The 23024-nt window shown below is 44.4% G+C and overlaps 1 protein-coding gene across 1 annotated transcript in view; it reads left to right on the top strand.

The window, feature by feature from the left end:
• Positions 1 to 2156: 2156 nt before the first annotated feature.
• LOC148152247 (uncharacterized) overlaps positions 2157 to 23024 on the top strand; it is a 122340-nt gene continuing 101472 nt past the window's right edge. Inside the window, exons 1-2 of the mRNA XM_087981891.1 lie at positions 2157 to 2178; positions 5074 to 5562. Of these exons, the coding sequence (XP_087838017.1) occupies positions 2157 to 2178; positions 5074 to 5562 (511 nt within the window). The remainder of the gene's footprint in view (positions 2179 to 5073; positions 5563 to 23024) is intronic.

Raw genomic sequence — 23024 nt, forward strand, 5'->3', positions numbered from 1 at the left:
TCCCTTTCTTCTTTCTCAGTTCCACCCAAATTCCTGGGAATACACCCATCCCTGGATGTATTCCCAGGAATATCTTCCCTATGTACAGCAGTAATGCTATCCCTTAACAAAAATGCAATTCCACATCATCTCTTGCCTCCCTTACTATCCTTCCTGTAGCATTTGTATCCTGGAACATTAAGCTGCCAGTCCTGTCCATCCCGGAGCCACGTTTCTGTAATTGCTATGATATTCCATCCCATGCTCCTAACCATGCCCTGAGTTCATTTGCCTTCCTTGTTAGGCATCTTGTATTGAAATAAATGCTGTTTAACATGTCAGCCTGACCTTGTTCTCTGTTTTGTTCCAGCCTGCACTAACCATTTGACTCGCTTCTTTTCCAAACTGTACCAGTCTCAGAATGATCTCTTTCCTCATGATTTCCCTGGGTCCCACCTCCTCAACCTGACTAGTTTAAATTCTTCTGAGCAGCTCTAGCAAATCTCCCTGTCAGTATATTCATCTCCTTCCAATTCAGATGCAATCTGCCCTTCTTGTACAGGTCACTTTTATCCCAGAAGAGATTTCAATGATCCAAAAATGTGAACCCTTCTCACATGCACCAGCTCCTCAGCCACACATTCTTCTGCTTGATCCTCCTATTTGTACCCTCACTCGCTTGTAGCACCGGGAGTAATCCAGATATTACTACTCTCGAGGATTTCCTTTTATAAATTCATGCCTAACTTTCTATATTCTCCCTTCAGAATCTCATCCTTTTCACTTTCTATGTCGCTGGTTCCAATGTATACAATGACGGCATGCTGGTCCCTCTCCTCTTTGAAATAATTCCGCACCCTCTCTGAAACATCCTTGATCCTGGCACCAGGGAGGCAACACGCCATTCTGATTTTTCACTGCTGGCCATAGAAACATCTGTTTGTGCCTCGGACTACAGAATCACCTATCACAATCGATCGCTTGGAACCCAATGTACCCCTCTTTACATTAGCAATTCAGGCAGCAAAATCGACGTTTCGGGCAAAAGCCCTTCATCAGAAACGTCGATTTTGCTGCTCGTCGGATGCTGCCTGAACTGCTGTGCTCTTCCAGCACCACTGATCCAGAATCTGGTTTCCAGCATCTGCAGTCATTGTTTTTACCTCTTTACATTAGAGCCTGTCTTGATACCAGAAACTGTGCTGTTCGTGCAACATTCCCCTGAGAATCCGTCAGCCCCTACATTTTCCAAAACAGCATACTTGTTTGAAATGGGGACCGCCATAGGAGGATCCTGCACTACTTGCCTACCCCTCCTACCTTTCCTGGAGTTAACCCATCTACCTGACTGTATCTGTGGCTTTTCTCCCTTCCTATAACTGCCATCCATCACACTCCCTAGCTCTTGTAGGGTCATTCCTCATTGCCTCTAACTCTGCTCTATCCAATCTGTACTATCTGATAGAAATCACAACCAAAGACACTTCCTGCAGACATAATCATCAGTGACTTGGAAACTCGCCCTAAACTCCCATATCCAAAAGGAAGAGCACATCACTCTATTAAATTTCACTTTTGCTCCTTCACAATCTACAGACCCAGAAAATAGCACCATCTTATTGTTCTAAAAAAAATCTGCTCCAGGATAAATTCATCCTTATGGTTTATATTTTTAAAATTTAATCAAGAGATAGATCCTAATAAAATGTATAATCAAGAAAGAACCCACTGTACTCACTATCATAGATTTACAGCAGGGTTACACGTAAAAACTATGTACTTACCTGTTCCTGTGCTGTGAGCTCTCCCACACAGGTTCCTCCAAGGTCAACTGTGATTTTCGCTGTTTGTTAATTTTCGCTGGACATACTCCGATAGTATGCAAAAACTGTGCAGATTCACTGCTGTGTCAGACAGCAGTATAGGGTCTCTTTCTCTGACCACATGGTCACTGCCTTTGTCTGTCTTCCTCCTTTTAACAGTGTTGTTGTTTTGATCTTCTTTCCCCCAAAGTTCCAAAACAATGGAACAGCATATAAAACAGTAATTGTTGTTCCTGGAATTTGAGAAAATCACCTCCAACACCTAAAATATCTCAAAAAAGGAGCAGCTCTCACAGCCACAACTTTTTCCCATCACCCATCTTGGATTACCCTTCTCCAGTCATTTCTGCTGAGATGGCCCCTTGTGGTGTTCAAGGTTCGTGCCTGCTAAAGTGTGCCTTAAGTTACTAGCTCACCTTACTCCTGTTTCAACCCTTTCTTTAAGAATAGATTTTTAAAATTCCCACTGCAAATAAAGGCAAGAGTTGTGAATGTGAGTGTTCTTAGGTGTAATTAGGTTTGATAAGTGCAAGATGCAAAGATGTGGCATTGTGTCTCTCTTCCCTGTAATAAACAACAATTTGCCAATGCGCAGACAATCTGTCTGAGTGCTATCAGTTAATGAATGAATACTGGCTCAGGGTGCAATGGAGGTCAAAATTCATGGGAAGTTTAACATCTATCTTTTGAGATAGCGAGTTTTGAGAAGATTTGTAGTTCAGATTGAGGTTCTGGATGTAGGTTTGCTTCTTCCAGCTCAGCGAGCAAACCTACATCCAGCTCTTTTGAGATGGTGATTGTGTCGCACTGTTTCAGTACTGTGCTGCAGCATCAGCCCAGCTTTTGCTCTCAAGACCTTGGGCTGGGGCTATGAACCCAGAACAATGATGAGAACCCAGAAACGCCTGACTCAGAAGTGAAAATGTGAAAGTGTCACTCACTGAGCACAGTTGAACAGACACACAGAGAAGAGGTCATTCTTTATTATTCTAAATATTGCAAATAATCGCACATTCTTGCACAAACTTTGTCGGAAAAGAATAAAAAAAAATCTAATCTTACAGATGCAATAATACATTTTCATGTATAAACATCTTTGGACAAGCTGTAGTGGAAAGTTCACTGTTTACACCATCTGTTTATAAAGATAGTTGAAACCTACACACTTCCTCTGTATCAGTATCCTGTGTGTCATAGATAGTAGTACAGGAATTGTTTGAAATAATTATGATACATAAGGCAACGGCCAGTCACAGAGTGGGGAAAAAAACAGGTTTGCGACTGACATAACTTCAACAAGCCTGAAGAGGATGTTGCGTAGACAGGGTTGATGACTCTACATATCCTCGGGCCATCAGGCTGTGGAGAAAGGGAAAAAAAAGAATACATATCCTTTCCCAACTTCAGGACATCCCATAACACTTCATACCCAATGAAGCACTCTTGAAGTGCTGTCACTGTAGCACATAAACCAACAACTAATTTGTGTAAAGGGCACTGATTAAAAAGCAAAACACCCAGATGCTGGAAGCTTGAAATAAAAACAGAAAATGGTGAAGGTGGTCAACAGGGAACACATACATTGGGTCGCATTTGTTATAATGTGCAGATACAGGTGTATTGGACATGAAATTGCTAACATGTGGTGTCACATTAGAGTCATTGAGCTATACAACTCGGAAACAAACCCTTCGTTCCAATTTGTCCATGCCGACCGGACACCCTAAATTAATCTAGTCCCATTTTGGCGCTCAAAACCCTTCCTATTCATATACCCGCCCAGATTCCTGTTAATGTTGTAATTGTACCAGCCTCCACCACATCCTTTGGCAGCTCATTCCATACACACACCACCCTCTGTATGAAAAGTTGCCCGTGAGGTCCCTTTTATATCTTTCCCCTTCCACCTGTAGTACAGCCCCAACATTGTTTGTGCACCCTTCCTACTTCTGAGCTGTGCCCATATTGCCTCATTGCTCGAGTCCTCCATAGAGCCCTCCTTCAGCACAGCTGTGATATCCTCTCTGACCAGTAATGCAGCTCCTCAAACCATTTTACCTCCCTCTCTATTCCGCCTGAAGCATCTATATCTTGGGATATTTGGTTGCCAATCATGCCCTTCCCTCAAACAAGTCTCAGTAATAGCAATAACATCATGCTCCCAGGTACTAATCCAAGTCCTACATTCATCTGCCTTACCTACAACACTTCTCGTGTTACAATAATTGTACCTCAGACCACCAGTCCCTTTATGTTCATCATCTTTTCCCTGCCTATTCTTCTTAGTCACATTGACTTCTCGTTACTTACAGGCTTTGGTTACCAACTCCTTACTGCCCACTAACCTGCTCAACTGGTTCCCATCACCCGCCACGTTAAGTTAAACCACCCAATAGCTTTTACAAAAGCATCCCCTCATACATTGATTCCAGTCCGCCCTAGGTGTAGACAGTTCAATTTGTTGTCGTCCCACCTCCCCCCCAGAACCAGTCCCAATGTCCCAAAAATCTGAACCCTTCCCTCCTGCACCATCTCTCAAGCCACTCATTCATCCTGCCTATTGTTTCATTTCTACTCTGACTAGCACATGGCACTGGTAGTAATCCTGAGATTACTACCTCTGAGATCCTACTTTTTAACTTGGCTCCTAACTCCCTAAATTCTGCTTATAGGACCTCATCCTGTTTATTACCTATATCACTGATGCCTATATGCACCACGTTAAAAATCACACAACACCAGGTTATAGTCCAACAGGTTTAATTGGAAGCACTAGCTTTTGGAACGACGCTCCTTCATCAGGTGGTTGTGGAGTACACAATTGTAAGACACAGAATTTATAGCAAAAGTTTACAGCATGATGTAACTGAAATTATACCTTGAAAAATACCTTGATTGTTTGTTGAGTCTCTCATCTATTGGAATGACCATGTTAGTTTCACTTCTTTCATATGTAAATCACAAAAAATTTTTTAAGTTACATTCTCAGGTTAACTGTAACAATTGGTGTCAGCCAGATAAGATGTTAAGATGTTGAAGGTATTATCTCCCTGTGTTCCCTGTCTGTGCCATAATGTGTAGACTGATTCTAATTGAAAAAGTGAGTAAACAGAGTCTTACATGGATTAATGCAGTTTTTGAGCAAAGTACAATGTAACTCTGCAAGTACAAATTCACCCCACGTGTGTATGTGGGTTTTTGTGTGTGTATGTCTCTCTGGGGTGGGGTTGTGAGTGTGTGTGTAAAGTGTCTATGAGAGGACACATGTGAGAATGTGGGAGTGTGCTACACTTCTCCAGCTTCCACCTAAAACATATTAAAACAGCCATCCCCTATGGACAAGCCCTATGCGTACACCTGATCTGCTCAGATGAGGAGGAATGTGACGGACACCTGGAAGTACTCAGGGATGCCCTCATAAGAATGGGGTACGATGCTCAACTCATCGACCGCCAGTTCCGACGTGCCACAGCAAGTCACCGTAATGACCTCCTCAAGAGACAGACGCGTGCTGTAACCGACAGGGTACCCATTGTTGTCCAGAACTTCCCAGGAGCCGAAATACTACGCCATGTTCTTCGCGACCTGCAACACATTATCAATGAGGAAAAGCACCTTGCCAAGACCCTCCCCACACCTCCACTGCTCGCCTTTAAACAACCGCCAAACCTCAAACAGATCGTTGCTCGTAGCAAGCTGCCCAGCTCTCAGGACAACTCCATACAACCTTGTCACGGTAGGTACTGCAAGACGTGTCAGAGTGTGGACATGGCCACCACCATTACATGTGGGGACACCTCCCACCATGTACGTGACAGATACTCATGTGACTCAGCCAACGTTGTCTTATCTTATACGTTGCAGGCAAGGATGCCCTGAGGCATGGTACATTGGGGAAACCAAGCAAAGGCCATGGCAATGAATGAATGAGCACCGCACGGCAATCAACAGGCAGGAGGGTTCCCTCCCAGTTGGGGAACACTTCAGTGGTCCAGTACATTCGACCTCGGACCTTCGGGTGACCATCCTCCAAGGCGGACTTCAGGACAGGCAGCAGAGAAAAGTGGCCGAGCAGAGGCTGATAGCTACTTTCTGTACCCATAGGGAGGGCCTCAACCGTGACCTTGGGTTCATGTCACACTACAGGTGACCACCATTGCACTACACACAAACACACACATACACACACACATACACACAGACACACGTATACACAGACACGCACACAGGCACACACACACTCCTACAGACACATACACTCCCACACTCTCCCAGACTTAGACACTTTACACTACACACACACATATACACTCTCTCTCACACTCACAAGCCCCCACCCCAGACAGACAGACAGACACACGTGCACACACACATACACATATACGTTTGTGGGTTGAATTTATACTTGCAGAGTTACATTGTACTTTGCTCAAAAACTGCATGAATCCATGTAAGACTCTGTTTACTCACTTTTTCGATTAGAATCAGTCTACACATTATGGCACAGACAGGGAACACAGGGGGCTAATACCTTCAACATCTTAACATCTTATCTGGCTGACACCAATTGTTACAGTTAACCTGAGAATGTAACTTAAAAAAAAATTGTGATTTACATATGAAAGAAGTGAAGCTATCATGGTCACTCTAACAGATGAGAGACTCAACAAACAATCAAGGTATTTTTCAATGTATAATTTCAGTTACATCACACTGTAAACTTTTGCTATAAATTCTGTGTCTTACAATAGTGTCCTCCACAACCACCTGATGAAGGAGAGGCGCTCCGAAAGCTAGTGCTTCCAATTAAACCTGTTGGACTATAATCTGGTGTTGTGTGACTTTTAACTTTGTCCAACACTGGCATATCCAAATCATGATATATATGCACCACAACAGCTAGTTGTTCTTGATTTCATAAACTTCTATGAGGTCACCCCTCAGCCTTTGATGGTCCAGAGAAAATAGTCTCAGCCAATTTAGCAATTGGTCTATTTACACCATGGATCTCTTTTCTCATCCATGCCACCTCACCTTGCACCTTCTAATTAATATGTGGCCCCATTATTGTTTTCACAGCCTCACAGTTATCAATGTTGAACTTTGCTTGGCCATCAATTACACATTCTGCAATTTTATTCATGGTCGCCTGTAACTTGTTGCCACCTACTCAGCAATGTTCTCAGGAGGGATGATGTAATAAAGGGGTAATGGTGTCAGGAACAATGAGACGACATTTAGACCATCACAAAACTAGTCCTTTTTATTTCTAGAAGCTGTTCCTTGGCTCAAAGGTACTCTGTCCTTGATTTTTTTCAGAGGGGTAATAAACCTGACTGAGCTCCAATCATTCTGGTTTGGTACCGAGATTGAAGGCTATTGAGAGGCCTTTTTATTTATATGTAAACAGATGAGACGTTAGGCCAAAGTGGTCATGTTTTAGAAGTGACCTGAATAATGGAAGGGGAATGGTCAGCTGTCTAACTGAGCTGAGCAGTTTAGTTCAGTCCAGAACTGGTTGGGAGTTCAACAGTGAGTTGTGTGAAAACTCTCTCTTCTGCACTTCTAACTTCAACCTGTAAGCATCTGACCCTTTTTTTGTACTGTGTTTTAAAGAGGGTTTGCTTATTGGGACTATTCTGTATGTTCGGAACAGCATACTTAAGTCTAGTTTGGATTGACTGAGTTCTGTAGGGGTTCTTTATTGTTAGAAACGAAAATCGCTTCTCAATAATCGCTCTAGACAAATTCAGGAAAACAAAGTTTTATTAACAAGTCAAGTCTGCAGAGTCGGGCACCCTTGAAGAAAAGGCGCGCTGAGGCTTACAAAGTCTCCCATTATATACAGCACAAGTCCCTCCTCTCCTTGGCTCCAACAAGCCATGAGGTTCACATTCTTAAAAACATCATTATTCTTATCACAAAGTCTGCAACAAATGTTTTCAGAGTCTCTAAAGTTGTTGTTTTTCTCACCCTGTAGTCTTATCAGTCAAAGACTTATTCTTCTCTGTCTGTGCTAGCAGTCTTATCAGTCAAGGACTCATCCTTCCCTGCCTGTGTTAGTGGCTTCATCAATCAAGAGCCTGCTTGTTTTTACTCTGTTCACAAATTGTCAGCATTCTGCACAATTTAAACTATTCTACTTTTGAGTATATAAAATGGTTGTTAGAAAAGAAACAAAAATTTTGTCTTTTATTATAGATCAGTCTGTGGTCCAGGCACATCTTAAAGTTTAAACCGAAATTACCTCTCACAATTCCACCCTTTTCTTTCTTTAAGATGTGCCTGACCAAGATAAGCCCCCCCTTCCCTCAAGGGCCCGGGAAATCCTTGGTCTTTCGCAGCAACATCACTTTAAGTTCCCGCGTCCCATGTTGTGGAACCACCACTGCCTGGAGTCGGGAAATATTTTTCTGAATTAAAAACTGAAAACAGGGAGTTAGGCAGGGTAATACGAGAAGAAGAATCATGCCTCCCCCAACCACCAGCAACGCCGTGCGCCACCAGTTACCACATAGGAATGGGACACAAATGATCCCGAATAGATTCAAATCCCAAGTCTTACTGTAGTTCGACATTTGTCACATCTCCCCTCACCCTCCCCCACATACAGGAGTAAACTGATCAATATCCCCACCAATACAGTCCAAGTAGAGTTCATTATTGCTGTCTTTTCAGTTTTACCGACAACGGCTTGTCCCCTTGCTCGCATGTCCAGGTGCTTTCTTCTTCAGGCGGAACAGGCCCCTTTATCCTTGATGCGTGGACCCACCCTTTTTCTTTCGTCCGAACAGCTGCTTCAGTTGTTAACAGAACCAGGAACGGTCCTTCCCACCGCGGCTGGAGCTTTTCGGCCTTCCAGGTCTTAACAAGTATCCAATCTCCGGGCTCCACCTTATGCAGGAGGAAGTCAAGCGGCGGAGTCTGAGCCAGGAGACCTTTCCTCCGGAGTTCTGCAAAAGAACGGGATAAGGCCAGTAAATAGGTTCGGATAAATACATCCCCCCCTTGTAGAGTGGGACATCCATCAACCTTACTCCAATACAGTAATCCGAACAGCATTTCATAGGGGGAAACCCCGACATCTCGGCGAGGTGCCGTACGTATCCTCAATAGGGCAATGGGCAGGCACTTTGGCCAGGGTAACTTAGTTTCTAACATCAGCTTAGTCAATTGGGTCTTGAGCGTGCCATTCATTCTCTCAACTCGACCCGAACTCTGAGGATGCCAGGGTGTGTGGAATTTCCATTGGATACCCAGGGCATTACAGATCAAATGGTGTAGCTTAGAAATAAAATGCGTCCCGCAGTCGGAGTCGATAGATTCCATTATGCCATATCTCGGGATTATGTTCTCTAACAACAGTCGGGCAACGGTTGGTGCATCGTCTTTGGCAGTTGGGAAAGCCTCTACCCAGTGAGTGAAATGGTCTACTATTACTAGCAGATATTTCCATCTCTGTACTGGGGGTAATTCTGTAAAGTCGACTTGGATCCTCTGAAATGGCCTAATCGCGAGGGGCTGACCACCAGCTGGCATAGAACGCATGGCTTTCTGATTAATACTCCGGCAAGTGGGGCATCCGACTACCTCTTGTTGGGCTAATGTGTATATCCCCCTGCATACATAGTCTCTCAGGATCGTGTCACACATGGCTTGCACCCCCCAGTGGGTCTGATGGTGTAATCGGTGCAGAATACCCCGGGTGATCTGTTTGTTCAGTACTTGTCTCCCATCAGGAACCGTCCACTTCCCGTTAGTATCTAGCCGGGCACCCAATTGATCCATTTTATCAATCTCCCCCTGGGTGAAGACGGGTTGTTTAGTGAGCCCTTCCCTCAACGGTATTAACGTTAACAATTGGACGGATTTTTCGACCGCTGCCCGCTTGGCTTCCTCGTCTGCCAGCCGGTTTCCCACCGCTTCCGGTGTCGACCCCTTCTGGTGACCGGGTACATGGACTACTGCAAGTTCCGTAGGTAACGCCAGGGCTTCCAACGTTAGGCTGATCATTTGTTCGTGAGCTAATTCTTTTCCCCGGGAAGTTATCAATCCTCGCTCTTTCCAGATTTTCCCGAAAGTATGAACGACTCCGTATGCATACTTTGAGTCAGTATATATGGTCCCCACTTTCGTACAACTCACAGGATTGGGCTGACCACTTCCCGGGCAGTCGTCCGGACTCAATCGTCCGTTTCGTTGCACCATCTATAACAGCATAGCCACTGTATCGTACTCCACTGATGCACCGGGAGGACCCGTCGATATACAGTTCCTGTCCCTCACCCAGCGGGGCTTCTTGCAGGTCCTCTCGGCTCTTGGTCTGCAAGTCCTCAAATTCCACACAATCATGCTCCTGTTCCCCGTCTGCAGGACGTCCGTATAGAAACTGGGCAGGGTTGCAACTGAGATCTTTTGCAAAATTGAGATCGTTCCCGGTCATCAAAATCGTCTCATACTTCAGGATGCGAGAGTCTGTTAACCAGCGGTGAGCCTTCTGAGCCAGTATGGCACTAACCGAATGTGGGGAGTATACTGTGATCCTTCCTCCAAAGGTAAGTTTCCGGGCCTCTTCTACTAACATTGCCGTAGCTGCCACTGCCTGTATACAGGTCGGCCATCCACATGACACAGGGTCTAACATTTTTGACAAAAATGCAACCGGCTGACGTTTCCCTGCCCGCAGCTGAGTAAGCACACCCTGGGCAATTCCGCCGGCGCTATTGACATATAACTGGAACGGTTCCTTCAGGGTGGGTAAAGCCAATACCGGAGCTCGAATCAGTTTATTTTTAATAACATTAAATCGCTGCTCCTCCTCATCTGACCAGTCCACCTTTTGTCCTTCTTGTCCCAGTTTGTCGTACAAAAATTTTACTAAAGTAGTGTAACTTTCAATCCATATCCGGCAATACCCTACTAGTCCCAGGAATTGTCTGACTTCCTTCTTCGTCCTGGGTATTGGCATACCCGTAATTCCTGATATTCGTTCTGGCATGATACAGCGGTGCCCCTTACTGACTTGATGGCCCAGATATCTTACTTCTCGCTCCACAAACTGGAGTTTTGTCCTGGAGACGCGTAGACCCTGTTTCCCCAGGAAGTTCAACAGGGCAACGGTGTCTGCTCGTACCTCCTCTTCTCTTGGTCCTGAGAGTAAGAGATCATCGACATATTGGAGCAATTGATTCTCCGCGTTACACTGAAATCCTCCTAAGATCTGCTCCAGTATTTGTCCAAACAAATTGGGTGACTCCGTGAATCCCTGCGGCAAGACCGTCCATCTTAACTGTCGCTTTCGTCCTGTGAAGGGATTCTCCCATTCAAAGGCAAAAAGGTTCCGACTTTCTTCGTCAAGGGGGCAACTCCAGAAAGCATCCTTCAGATCTATTACGCTGAACCATTCATGTTCGGGGGGAATTTTACTCATTAACGTGTAGGGATTAGGTACCACCGGGTATCTAGCCTGGATTACTTCATTCAACCCCCGCAGGTCTTGCACCAGCCTATATGTCCCGTCCGGCTTCCTCACAGGGAGTATTGGAGTATTGAAAGGGGACATGCATTCCTCCAGTAGTCCATCTGTGATTAATCTTTCTATCACAGGTTGTAACCCCTCCCGTCCTTCCATAGCAATCGGGTATTGTTTCCTTCTTACCGGGCCTCTTCCTGGTAACATGGTGATTTGGAGACGTTTGATGTTTAGACCCCCTCTGTTCCCCTCTCGGTACCATACTTCCGGGTCTATTTGTTGATCATCTTCTTCGGTGAGGGCGAACAACCTTACCACCATTTCCCCGTTACTTGGTACCGTTCCGATCCCTAGTTTGACCTGCAAGTCTCTTCCTAACAAATTAAATCCCGCCGATGGCAGTAGAAGGAGGTCTCGTTTAGTAGTTCTGTTTTCATATCCAATTTCCACGTCCTCTACCACTGGGACTTGTAATTTCTGTCCTCCAATTCCAGATACCCCCATAACTTTTCCTCCTGCTCGGGTGTCGGGGGGTATTTGGATTATACTTGATCTTTCGGCTCCCGAGTCCACCATAAATGTGATCTCCGATCCTTGGGGCCCTACTTTCAAGTTTACCAGGGTAGTCCTTTTGCCCCAAGGGTAGGAACCCCCGACCTCCCTAATCTTTTGCCCCAAGGGTAGTCCTTTTGCCCCAAGGGTAGGAACCCCCGACCTCCCTAATCTTCCTCCATCAGGGCGTACGACCGCACTTCCCGCTTATAGCGGGAGCACTCCCGTTTAAAATGTCCCTCTTCATTACAATAGTAACATCTGAGTGTCCTCTTCGTTTCCCTGTCGCGGTCTCGCGTTCCTCCACTCTTCCTTTGTTCCGGCCATGGTTCTCTTTTCCTCTGCTCTTGCCACGACTCTCCCCTTTCCTGTTTCTGCCACGGCTCTCCCTTTTCCTTTCTTCCAGCTGTCATTTGTTGCACCGTTTGCATCATTATCTTTGTCGCCTTCTTTTGCTTCTCATCGTCCCTTCTCACAAACACCTTTTGCACCTCCCGTAGTAATTCACTTAAAGATTTACTATCCCAATCATCCATTTTCTCTAACTTCTTTCGTATGTCCGGCCAGGCCTTTGATACAAACTCTACCCATATGAGTTGTTGCCCCACGTCCGTCTCAGGGTCCACCCCAGCAAACTGCTGCAAATTCTTCCTAATCCTGTCTAGGAAGTCCGTAGGGGTTTCCTCCGGGTTTTGATGATTACCAAAGGCCTTGGTAAAATTGTGCCCCTTCGGGGCTGCGTGTCTTATTCCTTTTATCCAATATTCCCGCATGTCTCTCATGTTGCGCCGTCCTCCCTCCGTGTTCTTATCCCACTCGGGGTCGGTGAGGGGAAACTTCTGCTCCCCTCCTTCTCCCCCCTCTCTCTCCCAGACCAAGAGCGCAGCTTGTCGTATCATCTGATGCTCCTGGCTAGAGAACAATGTTTTCATGATGGAACACATCTCTTCCCACGTGTAAGTATTCGGACCCAGGAACTGATCCAATTGTTCAGCAAGTCCCATGGGGTCCTCTAGTAGACCCTTCATCTCCCTCCTGAAATTCCGTACTTCAGTACTCGTCAAGGGAACGTTCACATATCCCGTCCTTCCCTCCTCGCCCCCCCATGGGCACTTCCCGGAGTGGATTCATTCTTGCAATCGAGACAGGGTTTTGTCTGTGACCCTTTTCAGCTTGAGATCTGGTCTGTACCCCTGAGGTAGTTTGTGGTTCCTCCCCATTTTCTTCCCCTTCCCCTGAATCGTCGTCACCCGAAGGAACATTTTGTGGGGCAGACGGGGTCACGTAGGGCGGCGGTAAGTGATCTAAAGGGTCCCATTCTTTCTGCCCTTTCGAGTCTTTATTAGTCACCTGCATTTGGCAAGATATCGTAACCGGCAGCCAACAAAGGGCATAATCACTTTCTTCCAGATTAACATCAGGTTTTGAATTGACATATAAAATGAGGGCTTGCCGGACCCAGTCTTCGTCAGTACCGAATCTAGGCCACCACACTGAGTCGCCCTGAATAGGTTTCTGGGACCACTTTTGACAGTATTTTACCATCTTCCTTTTAGATTTTCCCTTTCTTCCACCCTGATCCCAATTATTTAGCATTCTCCCTAACGGACTATCATCAGGTACCCCGGGGTATGTGTCATTGTCCCTGTTTAAGCCTACCTTTCCCTTAATCACCTTAGATCCCTTATTTCCCATTTCCGAGGACTTCGTATTTTTCCCGTGATAATCTATCACAGTGTAGCCAATTCCCGGACCTTCAGTCCCGTGATCGCCCAGGTTCCTTTGCAGGCACCCCCGGTCTTTGGATTCCTGTGTCCTACGTCTCTGTGACACAGATCACAGGCTCCCCGTAGGTACACGTTCCTCCTCAAACACGGTCTCTGCAAAATCCCTCACAGGCGAGCCCCGGTCTCTAGATTCCTGAGTCCCACGTCTCTGTAGAAAAAAAAAATCCACAGGCACCCCGTAGGTACCCAGTCCTCCGGAAACACGGTCCCCGCAAGTTTTTTCTTACCTGGGTTCGGTGCACCGAAATTACTCGATCATTAACCGTCCCCACTGCCTCGGGTACACCCCTCCTTTGTTTTCCTGAGCCTCCCGGATATCACTCGCTCAAGCCGCGCGGGGCGACAAGCAAGGAATCAGGGACTGCTGAACTCAGCAGGGTGCACCTTCTCCGATATCCTTCCTCAACTCCCCTTGCGGCCGGAGTGTTGATCCCGGATGACGAGCCCCCAAGTTGTTAGAAACGAAAATCGCTTCTCAATAATCGCTCTAGACAAATTCAGGAAAACAAAGTTTTATTAACAAGTCAAGTCTGCAGAGTCGGGCACCCTTGAAGAAAAGGCGCGCTGAGGCTTACAAAGTCTCCCATTATATACAGCACAAGTCCCTCCTCTCCTTGGCTCCAACAAGCCATGAGGTTCACATTCTTAAAAACATCATTATTCTTATCACAAAGTCTGCAACAAATGTTTTCAGAGTCTCTAAAGTTGTTGTTTTTCTCACCCTGTAGTCTTATCAGTCAAAGACTTATTCTTCTCTGTCTGTGCTAGCAGTCTTATCAGTCAAGGACTCATCCTTCCCTGCCTGTGTTAGTGGCTTCATCAATCAAGAGCCTGCTTGTTTTTACTCTGTTCACAAATTGTCAGCATTCTGCACAATTTAAACTATTCTACTTTTGAGTATATAAAATGGTTGTTAGAAAAGAAACAAAAGTTTTGTCTTTTATTATAGATCAGTCTGTGGTCCAGGCACATCTTAAAGTTTAAACCGAAATTACTCTCACATTTATTCTGTTCTTCATGTTTCATTGCGTAATTTTGTGAATAAATTGTTTGTCTTTTTTAAACCTGGTAGTCAACCTCGCTAACTTAATCCGGGTAATTTTCCCTGTACACTTAATGAAACAAATTGGAAAGTTATGGTCTTGGTTGCCTACTTAAGAATGTTTTGAGTGGTCTGGCCCAGTCCATAACAGACTGGGGGCTCTATGCAGGAATTTAAACAGCGAGTGGTAGGTGCAAGTGTCTTTATTTTAGGTGTTGGTTTGGTTGGGTAGACAAAACTGCGTATAGTGATGGCTCTTTCAGTGACCAAAGGCTTTCTGGATGTGGATGCGGTGACTTTGGAAGGATTGCAAGAAGTGAATCAGACCAAGCTGCAGGGATTAGCAGACCAGCTGGAATTGGCATTGTCTGCTTCTGTGAGGAAAGGAGTGATAATTGCAGCAGTCGCTCAGCATTTGACCTTGCTGGAGAAACCATCAGAATCTGCAGAGATGGCAAGAATTCGATCACAAATGAAGCAGATGGAGTTCGAGGGGAGAGATAAGGAAAGGGCAAAAGAAATGAAACAGTTTGAGTTATGATTAAAAGCAGAAGAGAGGAAAAAAGAGAGAGCACCAGAACATAGAGAAAGAGAGAGCAGCAGGAGAGAGGGAAAAAGAGAGAGCAGAGAAAGAAAAAGACAGAGCTTTTGAACTTCAAAAACTAACACTCCAGCTTAAAAGACTGGAGATAAAGACTGAGGGTAGGTTTAATGAGGAAGAGAGCGAGGATGAGCAAGCCCCTGGTGGTCAGAAGCTTAGTGAGAAATTGCTTAAGTATGTTTAAGCATTGTCTAAACTTGACGAGAAGGATTTGGAAGCCTTTTCCATCTCATTTGAAAAAGTAGCTAAACAAATGCAGTGGCCAGCAGCCATGTGAGTTTTGTTGATCCAGATGAAACTTGTAGGTCGGGCTGGTAAGGTATTTGCATCACTATAAGAGGAGGTATCTGGGGGGTATGAGGAGGTGAAAAAAGCCACAACTTTTCAGGAATCGAAGGAGGGACTCAGGTCAAACCTATATTGAGTTTGAAAGGATCAAACAGAATAATTTTGATAGATGCCTAAGAGCTTTAAAAATCGAGCAAACCTATGATGCTCTTGGAGAGATAATTATTTTGGAGCAATTAAAAATTCACTGCCTGAAGTAGTGTGATCTCATGTGGAAGAGCAGAGTTAAAACAGCAAAGTTAGCATCTGAAGTGGCTGATGATCTTGAGCTGGTCCACAAAACATGGTTTGGCTTCCAGAATCAATTTCAGTCCATGAGGGATAGAAATTGGGGCAAAGAGAAATCCTCACGGGGAAAGGGAAAGGTAGATCTCAGTGAAGATCATAAGGATAACTTACCACAGGGTAAAAATGAAACCCTTGAGGGGGACAAAAAAGTTAAAAAGCTCCGGTGTTTTCATTGTAATAAAGTGGGCCACATAAAATCACAGTGTTGGTGGGCTAGGAGAAAGCCAGATGTAGGAAAATGGGACAAGCCTGGGAGTTTTGTTGGACAAGTAACAAAAAGCACAAGGAAAGTTAAGCAACCGCCTCAGAGTATACAAGATATTCAGAGGTTGAGAAAGGGGGATGTGCCAGATCTGCTTAAACAATATACATGCAAGGGTAAAGTTTATTCACATAGGCCAGGAGTAGCAGGTAAAGAGGTTACAATATTAAGGGACACAGGATCTTCTCAGTCTGTAATGCTGAAGGATGAGGAGATATGCACTCCTGAGGGGCTATTACAAGAAGAGGTACTGGTAACAGGAATTCCTGGAGAGACAAAAAGTGTTCAATTATGTAAAGTGAGGCTAGAGAGTCCAGAGAAGAGTGGAGAATTTGTGGTAGAAGTACTGGATAAACTCTCAGCTCCAGGACTACAATTTGTCCTTGCAAATGATATAGCTGATTCACCGGTAGGTGTGCTGTCTTCAGACACAGGCAACTAAAGACATGGAGAATGTTTATCCAGGAATTTTTCTTGACTGTGTGATCACAAGATCACAGAGGCACAAGCTGAAGCAGGAGAGATCAAAAGGCAAAAATAAAGAAACTGACATAGTTTTATCAGAAACTTTTTTTAGATCAGGTAAGTGGCACAGAGCAGGAACAAATAGATGAACAGGCAAGTATCTTTAGCTCTGCTAAGCTGTTAAGTTCTCATCTTTCTGCTGTGATTCAAACAGTTATATCAAAAGGCATTTCCAGAGAAGGAGTACGAATGCATCCCTGTGTATTATTACTTAACAAATGATGTCTTACTGAGAAAATGGAGACCATCACACTTTCAAGCGGATGAGAAATGGACAGAGATTCATCAAATTGTTTGTCAATAGCGTATAGAAAGGAGGTGCTGCGAGTGGTGCATGATCTATCACTTGGAGGTCATTTACATGTGAGGAAAATGCAGGCTAAAATACAAAGATATTTTTACTGGCCTGGACTACACGAGGATATAGTTGAATTTTGCCAGATGTGTCATGCATGTCAGCTAATTGGAAAACCACAGGCAGTAATAAAACCTGCACCTTTACTACTTATTCTAGCATTTTAGGAACCTTTCACAGAGTCTTGATTGATTGTGTAAGTTCCCTACCTCAAACAAAAAGTGGGAATAAATATTTATTCACAATAATGCATGTATCAACTAGATTTCCAGAAGCAATCCCATGATGTAACATCACAGCAAAAAGGATTGAAGAAGAATTACTTAATTTTTTTAATGAGATAAGGACAACCAATAGAGATCCAGACAGAATAAGGATTAAACTTCACATCCAAACTATTCAAGGAGGTTATGGATAATGTGGGAATAAGCAATTCAAGTCTACTGTGTACCATCAGGAATCACAGGGAGATCTAGAGAGCTGGCATCAAATACTGAAGACCATGTTGAGGGGTTGTGGTCAGGATTATCCAGATGATTGGGATAAGGGAGTTCTGTTTGTACATTTTGCGATCAGAGATGCACCGAATGAATCGACCAAATTTAGTCCATTTGAAGTCAGAATTCAGAGGCCATCCATTTAGACTATGTGTCAAATTTTAGAGAATGATTAAATAGAGCTGGAGAGTTGGCCAGACAGCGTTTAAAAGTATCACAGCATACAATGAAACAGGAAGTGAATAAGAAATCACAAATTTGCAATTTTGCAATTGGGGATAAGGTGTTGGTGTTACTTCGAGTAACAGGTGAGTTTTTAAAAGCAAGGTTTGATGGATCTTATCAAAATGAGAGGAAATTGAGTGGGAACTACTTGATAAGGACTCCAGACAGGAAGAAATCTCACAGAGTGTGTCATGTGAATGTGCTCTAAAGATATTTTGATAGGGAAGGAAAGTAAGAGGAGAATGTGGTAATAATTACAGCACAGAAGGAAGAACCAAGTTCAGAGGATTCTGAATTGGACATTCCTCAAATCAAATTGGACAATAAGGAAGTTGCCAAAAATTGGGATAAATTATTGAGTTACCTTCCACAAGAAAATTGAAATGACCTGAAAGAGTTATTGATATCACATGGGGAGATGTATGGAATTAAACTGGGAAGTACTAACCTAATTGTGCATGATGTAGATAGAGGAGATCCTGTTCTGATTAAGCAACATTCTTATAGGCATAACTCTCTAAAGTTAGCACAAGGTCAGAAGGAGATAGAGCATATGCTCCAAGATGGCATAATCGAAGTGAGTTACAGTGACTGGAGCTCACCCATAGTCATGGTGCCAAAGCCAGATGATACCCAACGGTTATGTGTGGACTATCACAAATTCAACGCTGTTACAAAGACTGATGCATATTCCAATTCCATGGTTGGAGGACTGTGTTGCAAAAGTGGGACAAGCAACTTACATTTCTAAGTTGGACTTGCTCAGAGGCTACTGGCAAGTCCCTCTGTCAGAATGAGCAAAGGCAATTTTGGCTTTTGTAATGCCAAATGGACTATATCAGTTCAAAATCATGCCATTTGGTATGAAAAATGCTCCAGCCACATTTCAGAGGCTGACTAATAAGGTCATTGCCGGATTACCTAACTGTGTGGTGTATTTTGATGACCTGGTGATTTTCAATCACTCGTGGAAGGAACATTTACAGCATTTATTGGACTTGTTTGATCAACTTCGGAAGGCAGTCTTGGTGATAAACCTAGCTAAAAGTGAATTTGTCAAAGCCCAAGTCACCTTCCTGGACCAAGTTATTGGATACGGACAAAAGGCCACACAAGATGCAAAAACAAAAGTAATTTGGGAATTTTCCACACCAAAAAAGTAGTACTGTGGTTCCTGGGGTTGAGTGGATTTAACCAAAAGTTTGTGCCAAATTTTAGCAGTGAGGCTGCTCTACTCACTGAATTGTTAAAAAAGGGCGAGAAGTTTCATTGGACAGCAGACTGTCAAAAGGCATTTGACATCCTAAAAACTGTTATCCACTGCCCCAGTATTAGCCACTCCAGATTACAAGAAGTCTTTCAAGGTGGCTATTGATGCCAGTAATGTGGGATTCGGTGTGGTGCTCCTGCAGGAGAATGAGGAAGGGATAAAAAGAAATATCAGGTACTTTTCCAGGAAGTTGAACGTTCATCAACAGAAGTATTCAACAGTGGAGAAAGAGACTTTAAGTTTGATGCTGGCATTACAACATTTATACACGTTTATATTACCAGCAATGCATCTGAGACAATCATATACACTGACCATAAACCATTGACACTTGTGGAAAAATTTAAGGATGAAAATGCCAGACTGTTTAGATGGAGCTTGTTATTGTAGCCATTCAATTTGACAATTGCGCATGTGGCAGGTGGCGAAAATGTGATCACCGATGCATTATCGAGATTCGAGTGAGATACAGAGGTATTCAGTGGTGGGTGTAGCGTGGCCTGAATTTGCATGTGTTGTGCCTGTTTCATGTTTATCGTTAGTATAGCATACATGTGTGTTTAGACGACTACCTGGGTTTTTGAAGGGTTAAAAATGAAGCCATCTTTTGGTATTGATGGTTCATATCTTTTTAAGGGCGGAGGTGTCACAAAACTGGCCCCTTTTTTTTCTAAAAGCTGTTCTTTGGTCAAGGGTACTCTGCCCTTGATTTTTTTCAGAGGGGTAATAAACCAGGCCAGGCTCTGATCAGTCTAGTTTGGTACATTGATTAAAGGGTATTGAGAGGCCTTTGTGTTTATAAGTAGACAGATGAGACTTCAGGCCAAAGTGGTCATAGTTTAGAAGTGATTGTATAATGAAAGGTGAGTGGTCAGCTCTCTAGCTGAGCTGAGCAGCTTAGTTCAGTCAAGAACTGGTTGGGAGTTCAACAGTGAGTTGTGAAAACTCTGTCTTCTACCCTTCTAACTTCAACCTGTAAGCATCTGACTGTTTTTTGTTCTGAATTTTAAAAGGGAATTGCTTATTGGGACTGTTGTGTATATTCAGAACAGCACGCTTAAGTCTAGTTTGAATAGACTGAGTTCTGCAGGGGTCCCTTATTCTGTTCTTCATGTTCCATTGTGTTATTTTGTGAATAAACTTTTTTGTCTGTTTTAATCCTGGTAGTCAGCCTCTCTAACTTACTCCAGGAATTTTCACTATACACTTACTGAAACAAATGGCAAAGTTATGGTCTGAGCTGCCTGCTTAAGAATGTCTTGAGTGGTCTGGCCTAGTCCATAACAAGACCAATCAAGACAAAATAAAACAAAAAAGGTGTTAAGTGGTAATTGGGAAAGACAGATTATCACAAATGGTTGGCCATCAGTCTGTCTGTTACATCTCTCACAATTCGCCATCTTTGTTCTTTCTCATCTCCTGATCGCACTTTCTAAAACCTATTGCATTTCTTGCTTCTTCATTCATTCATTTCTTCCTCCACAGCTGCTATCAGTTCTGATAAGTTTTAGTTAGCTGCTAAGGTGCCCTCTTTGTTTGTTGTGGTAGCATCCCTCCAGTCAGTTCTGCTATAATGCACATTTCTTCAATGTGAATTGGCTATAACATGACTGACGATTAGACCACTATTTGTGCAGTGTGAAATTTCCTGACCTGTACTGGACATAAAGCTATTCCGGTCCCATTGGTTTAAATGACGCTGCTATTATGAGATTTTCTTATAATGCAGGATCGCACGGGAATGGAATTATCGTGTTATATCAGAACAGACGGTACCCCGTCAGAATGATGAGGCCCAGGTTTGAGTCCCACCTGCTCCAGAAGTGTATAATAACATCTCTGAATTGAGGAATAAGAATAGTTTAATTTTAAAAAGTTAACTGCAAAGTTTTAAGTGACTGTTATTATGAGCCCTACCTCTGATCCAGGAGGCCCAAGTTCAAGTCCCACCTGGATCAAGAGGTGTGTAATAACCTCTCTGAGCGAACTCTGTCTAAAGAAAATAACTCTGTCTAATATAATGGTGCAACCTGGGTCAAGTGCACTCCTAGTTTAAACCCTCAGAAGGAACCCAGAACTCAGAAGGTAGTTTGGACCCTCGACTTGCAGTGTGCAGTACCCATTGACATGAGGTAATGCCCTGTCATTCATGACTAGCTGTAGTTAAACAGCTCCGCTAACCTGCCATCTTGCCAGCAGTCTAGGTATTCTAGTGAAGGAGTCACAAGAAGTTAGTGTGCAGGGACAGCGTGAAGGGAATTGGGATGCTGTGCTATCTAATGAGAGGAGTTGAACATAACAGTAAGGATATTCTGCTCCCGTTGTCCACTGCATTAATGACACAATGTCTTGAATCCTGTGCTCAGTTTTGACCTTCTTATTTAAAGAAGTTTCTATTGGAGATATTGGAACATTGCTTTACTGTTTTCTTTGTCCACCACCATTTTAATCCCTAAAAGGACCTCTGCCCTATTCTTAGAAACTCTAAGACCAGAGGGTAATAATCTTAGAATAAGGGGTCATCCATTTAAAACAGAGACCAGGAAACATTTCTTCTGTCAGAGGGTAGCGAATCAGTGGAATGCTTTACTACAAGAGGGCTGTGTTATTAAGTCCATTCAAGGCCGAGATGAAGAGATGAAGTGATGAAGAGATTCTTAATCAAGAAGAGAATCCAGACTTATGGTGAAAAGGCAGGGAGTGGAGTTGTGGATTGTCAGATCAGCTGTGAGAGGTGGGCATAGGTCACCCCATGAGCACCTCAAAGGGGTGAGCCCAGTCGTGTGGTTTCTCCGGCCACGTATAGTGTAAAGGGCTAGTGGCAAGGCGTCTGGCCAAGTCAGTCCTGTATCTTGGGTGATCTTGCTCAGTATGGTTTTAAGGGTGCCATTCATCTGTTCAACCATGCCTGATGACTGGGATTGGTTGGGGATGTGGTGTTGCCACGGTATCCCTAGTGCATCGCTAATTCCAGACGTGAGCCTAGCAGTGAAGTGAGTCTCCCTGTCCGTCTCTATGCTACCCGGAACCCCCAAATCTGGGGACGACTTCCCTTAGGAGACATTTTACCATTGTCTGTGCATCATCCTTTCTTGTGGGGAATGCCTCCACCCATTTAGAGAACATGTTGATGATGACAAAGATGTATCTGTAACCCTGTTTTGGGGCATGTGAGCAAAGGCAATCTGCAAGTGGCTGAAAGGACCGTCGGGAGCTGGTAAGTGGTCATACCTGGCAACAGGCTTTCCTGTGTTGTTCTGCAGGCAAATGAGGCACTGTGACAGCAGGGCTTGGGCAGTGGCAGTGAGTCGCAGTGCGTACCAGAACTGCTTCACAGCATGCATCATGCCTCTCTTGCCAGTGTGCCAATGCCATGGGCTGCTAGGGCCAGTGTGTGTAGGTGGGCTCTTGGGCAAATGATGCGGCCATCGGGGTGTGTAAACAGCTGTAGGGAAGGTGCCTGCGTGGCCCCAATGTGGGCCTAACTGTCCTTTTCATGCGGTGGAACAGCCTGTTGGGCAGCTTGCACTGCTTCCATGGGGTCAGGGAATACTGTGGCCTTCGCCATTCTGGGGGCCTGCAGGATGTAAGCGGTGGGCTGAAGTGCAGCCTCCTGGGCTGCTGTATCCTCTGAGGCGTTCCCAAGGGCGACCGGGTCAGTGGAAGAGGTATGGGCAGTGCATTTTATCACCGCAAGGGCAGAGGGTAACAGATTGCTTCCAGGAGGTTGGAGATTAGCGCAGCGTGTTGTAGTGGCCTCCTTGATGAAGTGATGAACCCTCTCTGTTTCCAGAGTGTGCCAAAGTCATGAACGACTTCAAAGGCATACCTGGAGTTAGTGTAAATATTGGCTGTGTGACCCTTTGCACTGATGCAAGCCCTAGTGAGTGTGAACAGTTCTGTAGCCTGTGCAGATGTGCCATTTGGCAGCACAGCTGATCCGAGGACTGCGAAAGGGGTGTAGACAGCATACCCTGCAAGTGTGCGGTGGTCCGAGA

This window comes from Chiloscyllium plagiosum, unplaced genomic scaffold, assembly GCF_037043375.1.
Source record: "Chiloscyllium plagiosum isolate Xiang-an unplaced genomic scaffold, Cpla_swu_hap1 HiC_scaffold_1, whole genome shotgun sequence".
Taxonomy (NCBI): Eukaryota; Metazoa; Chordata; class Chondrichthyes; order Orectolobiformes; family Hemiscylliidae; genus Chiloscyllium; species Chiloscyllium plagiosum.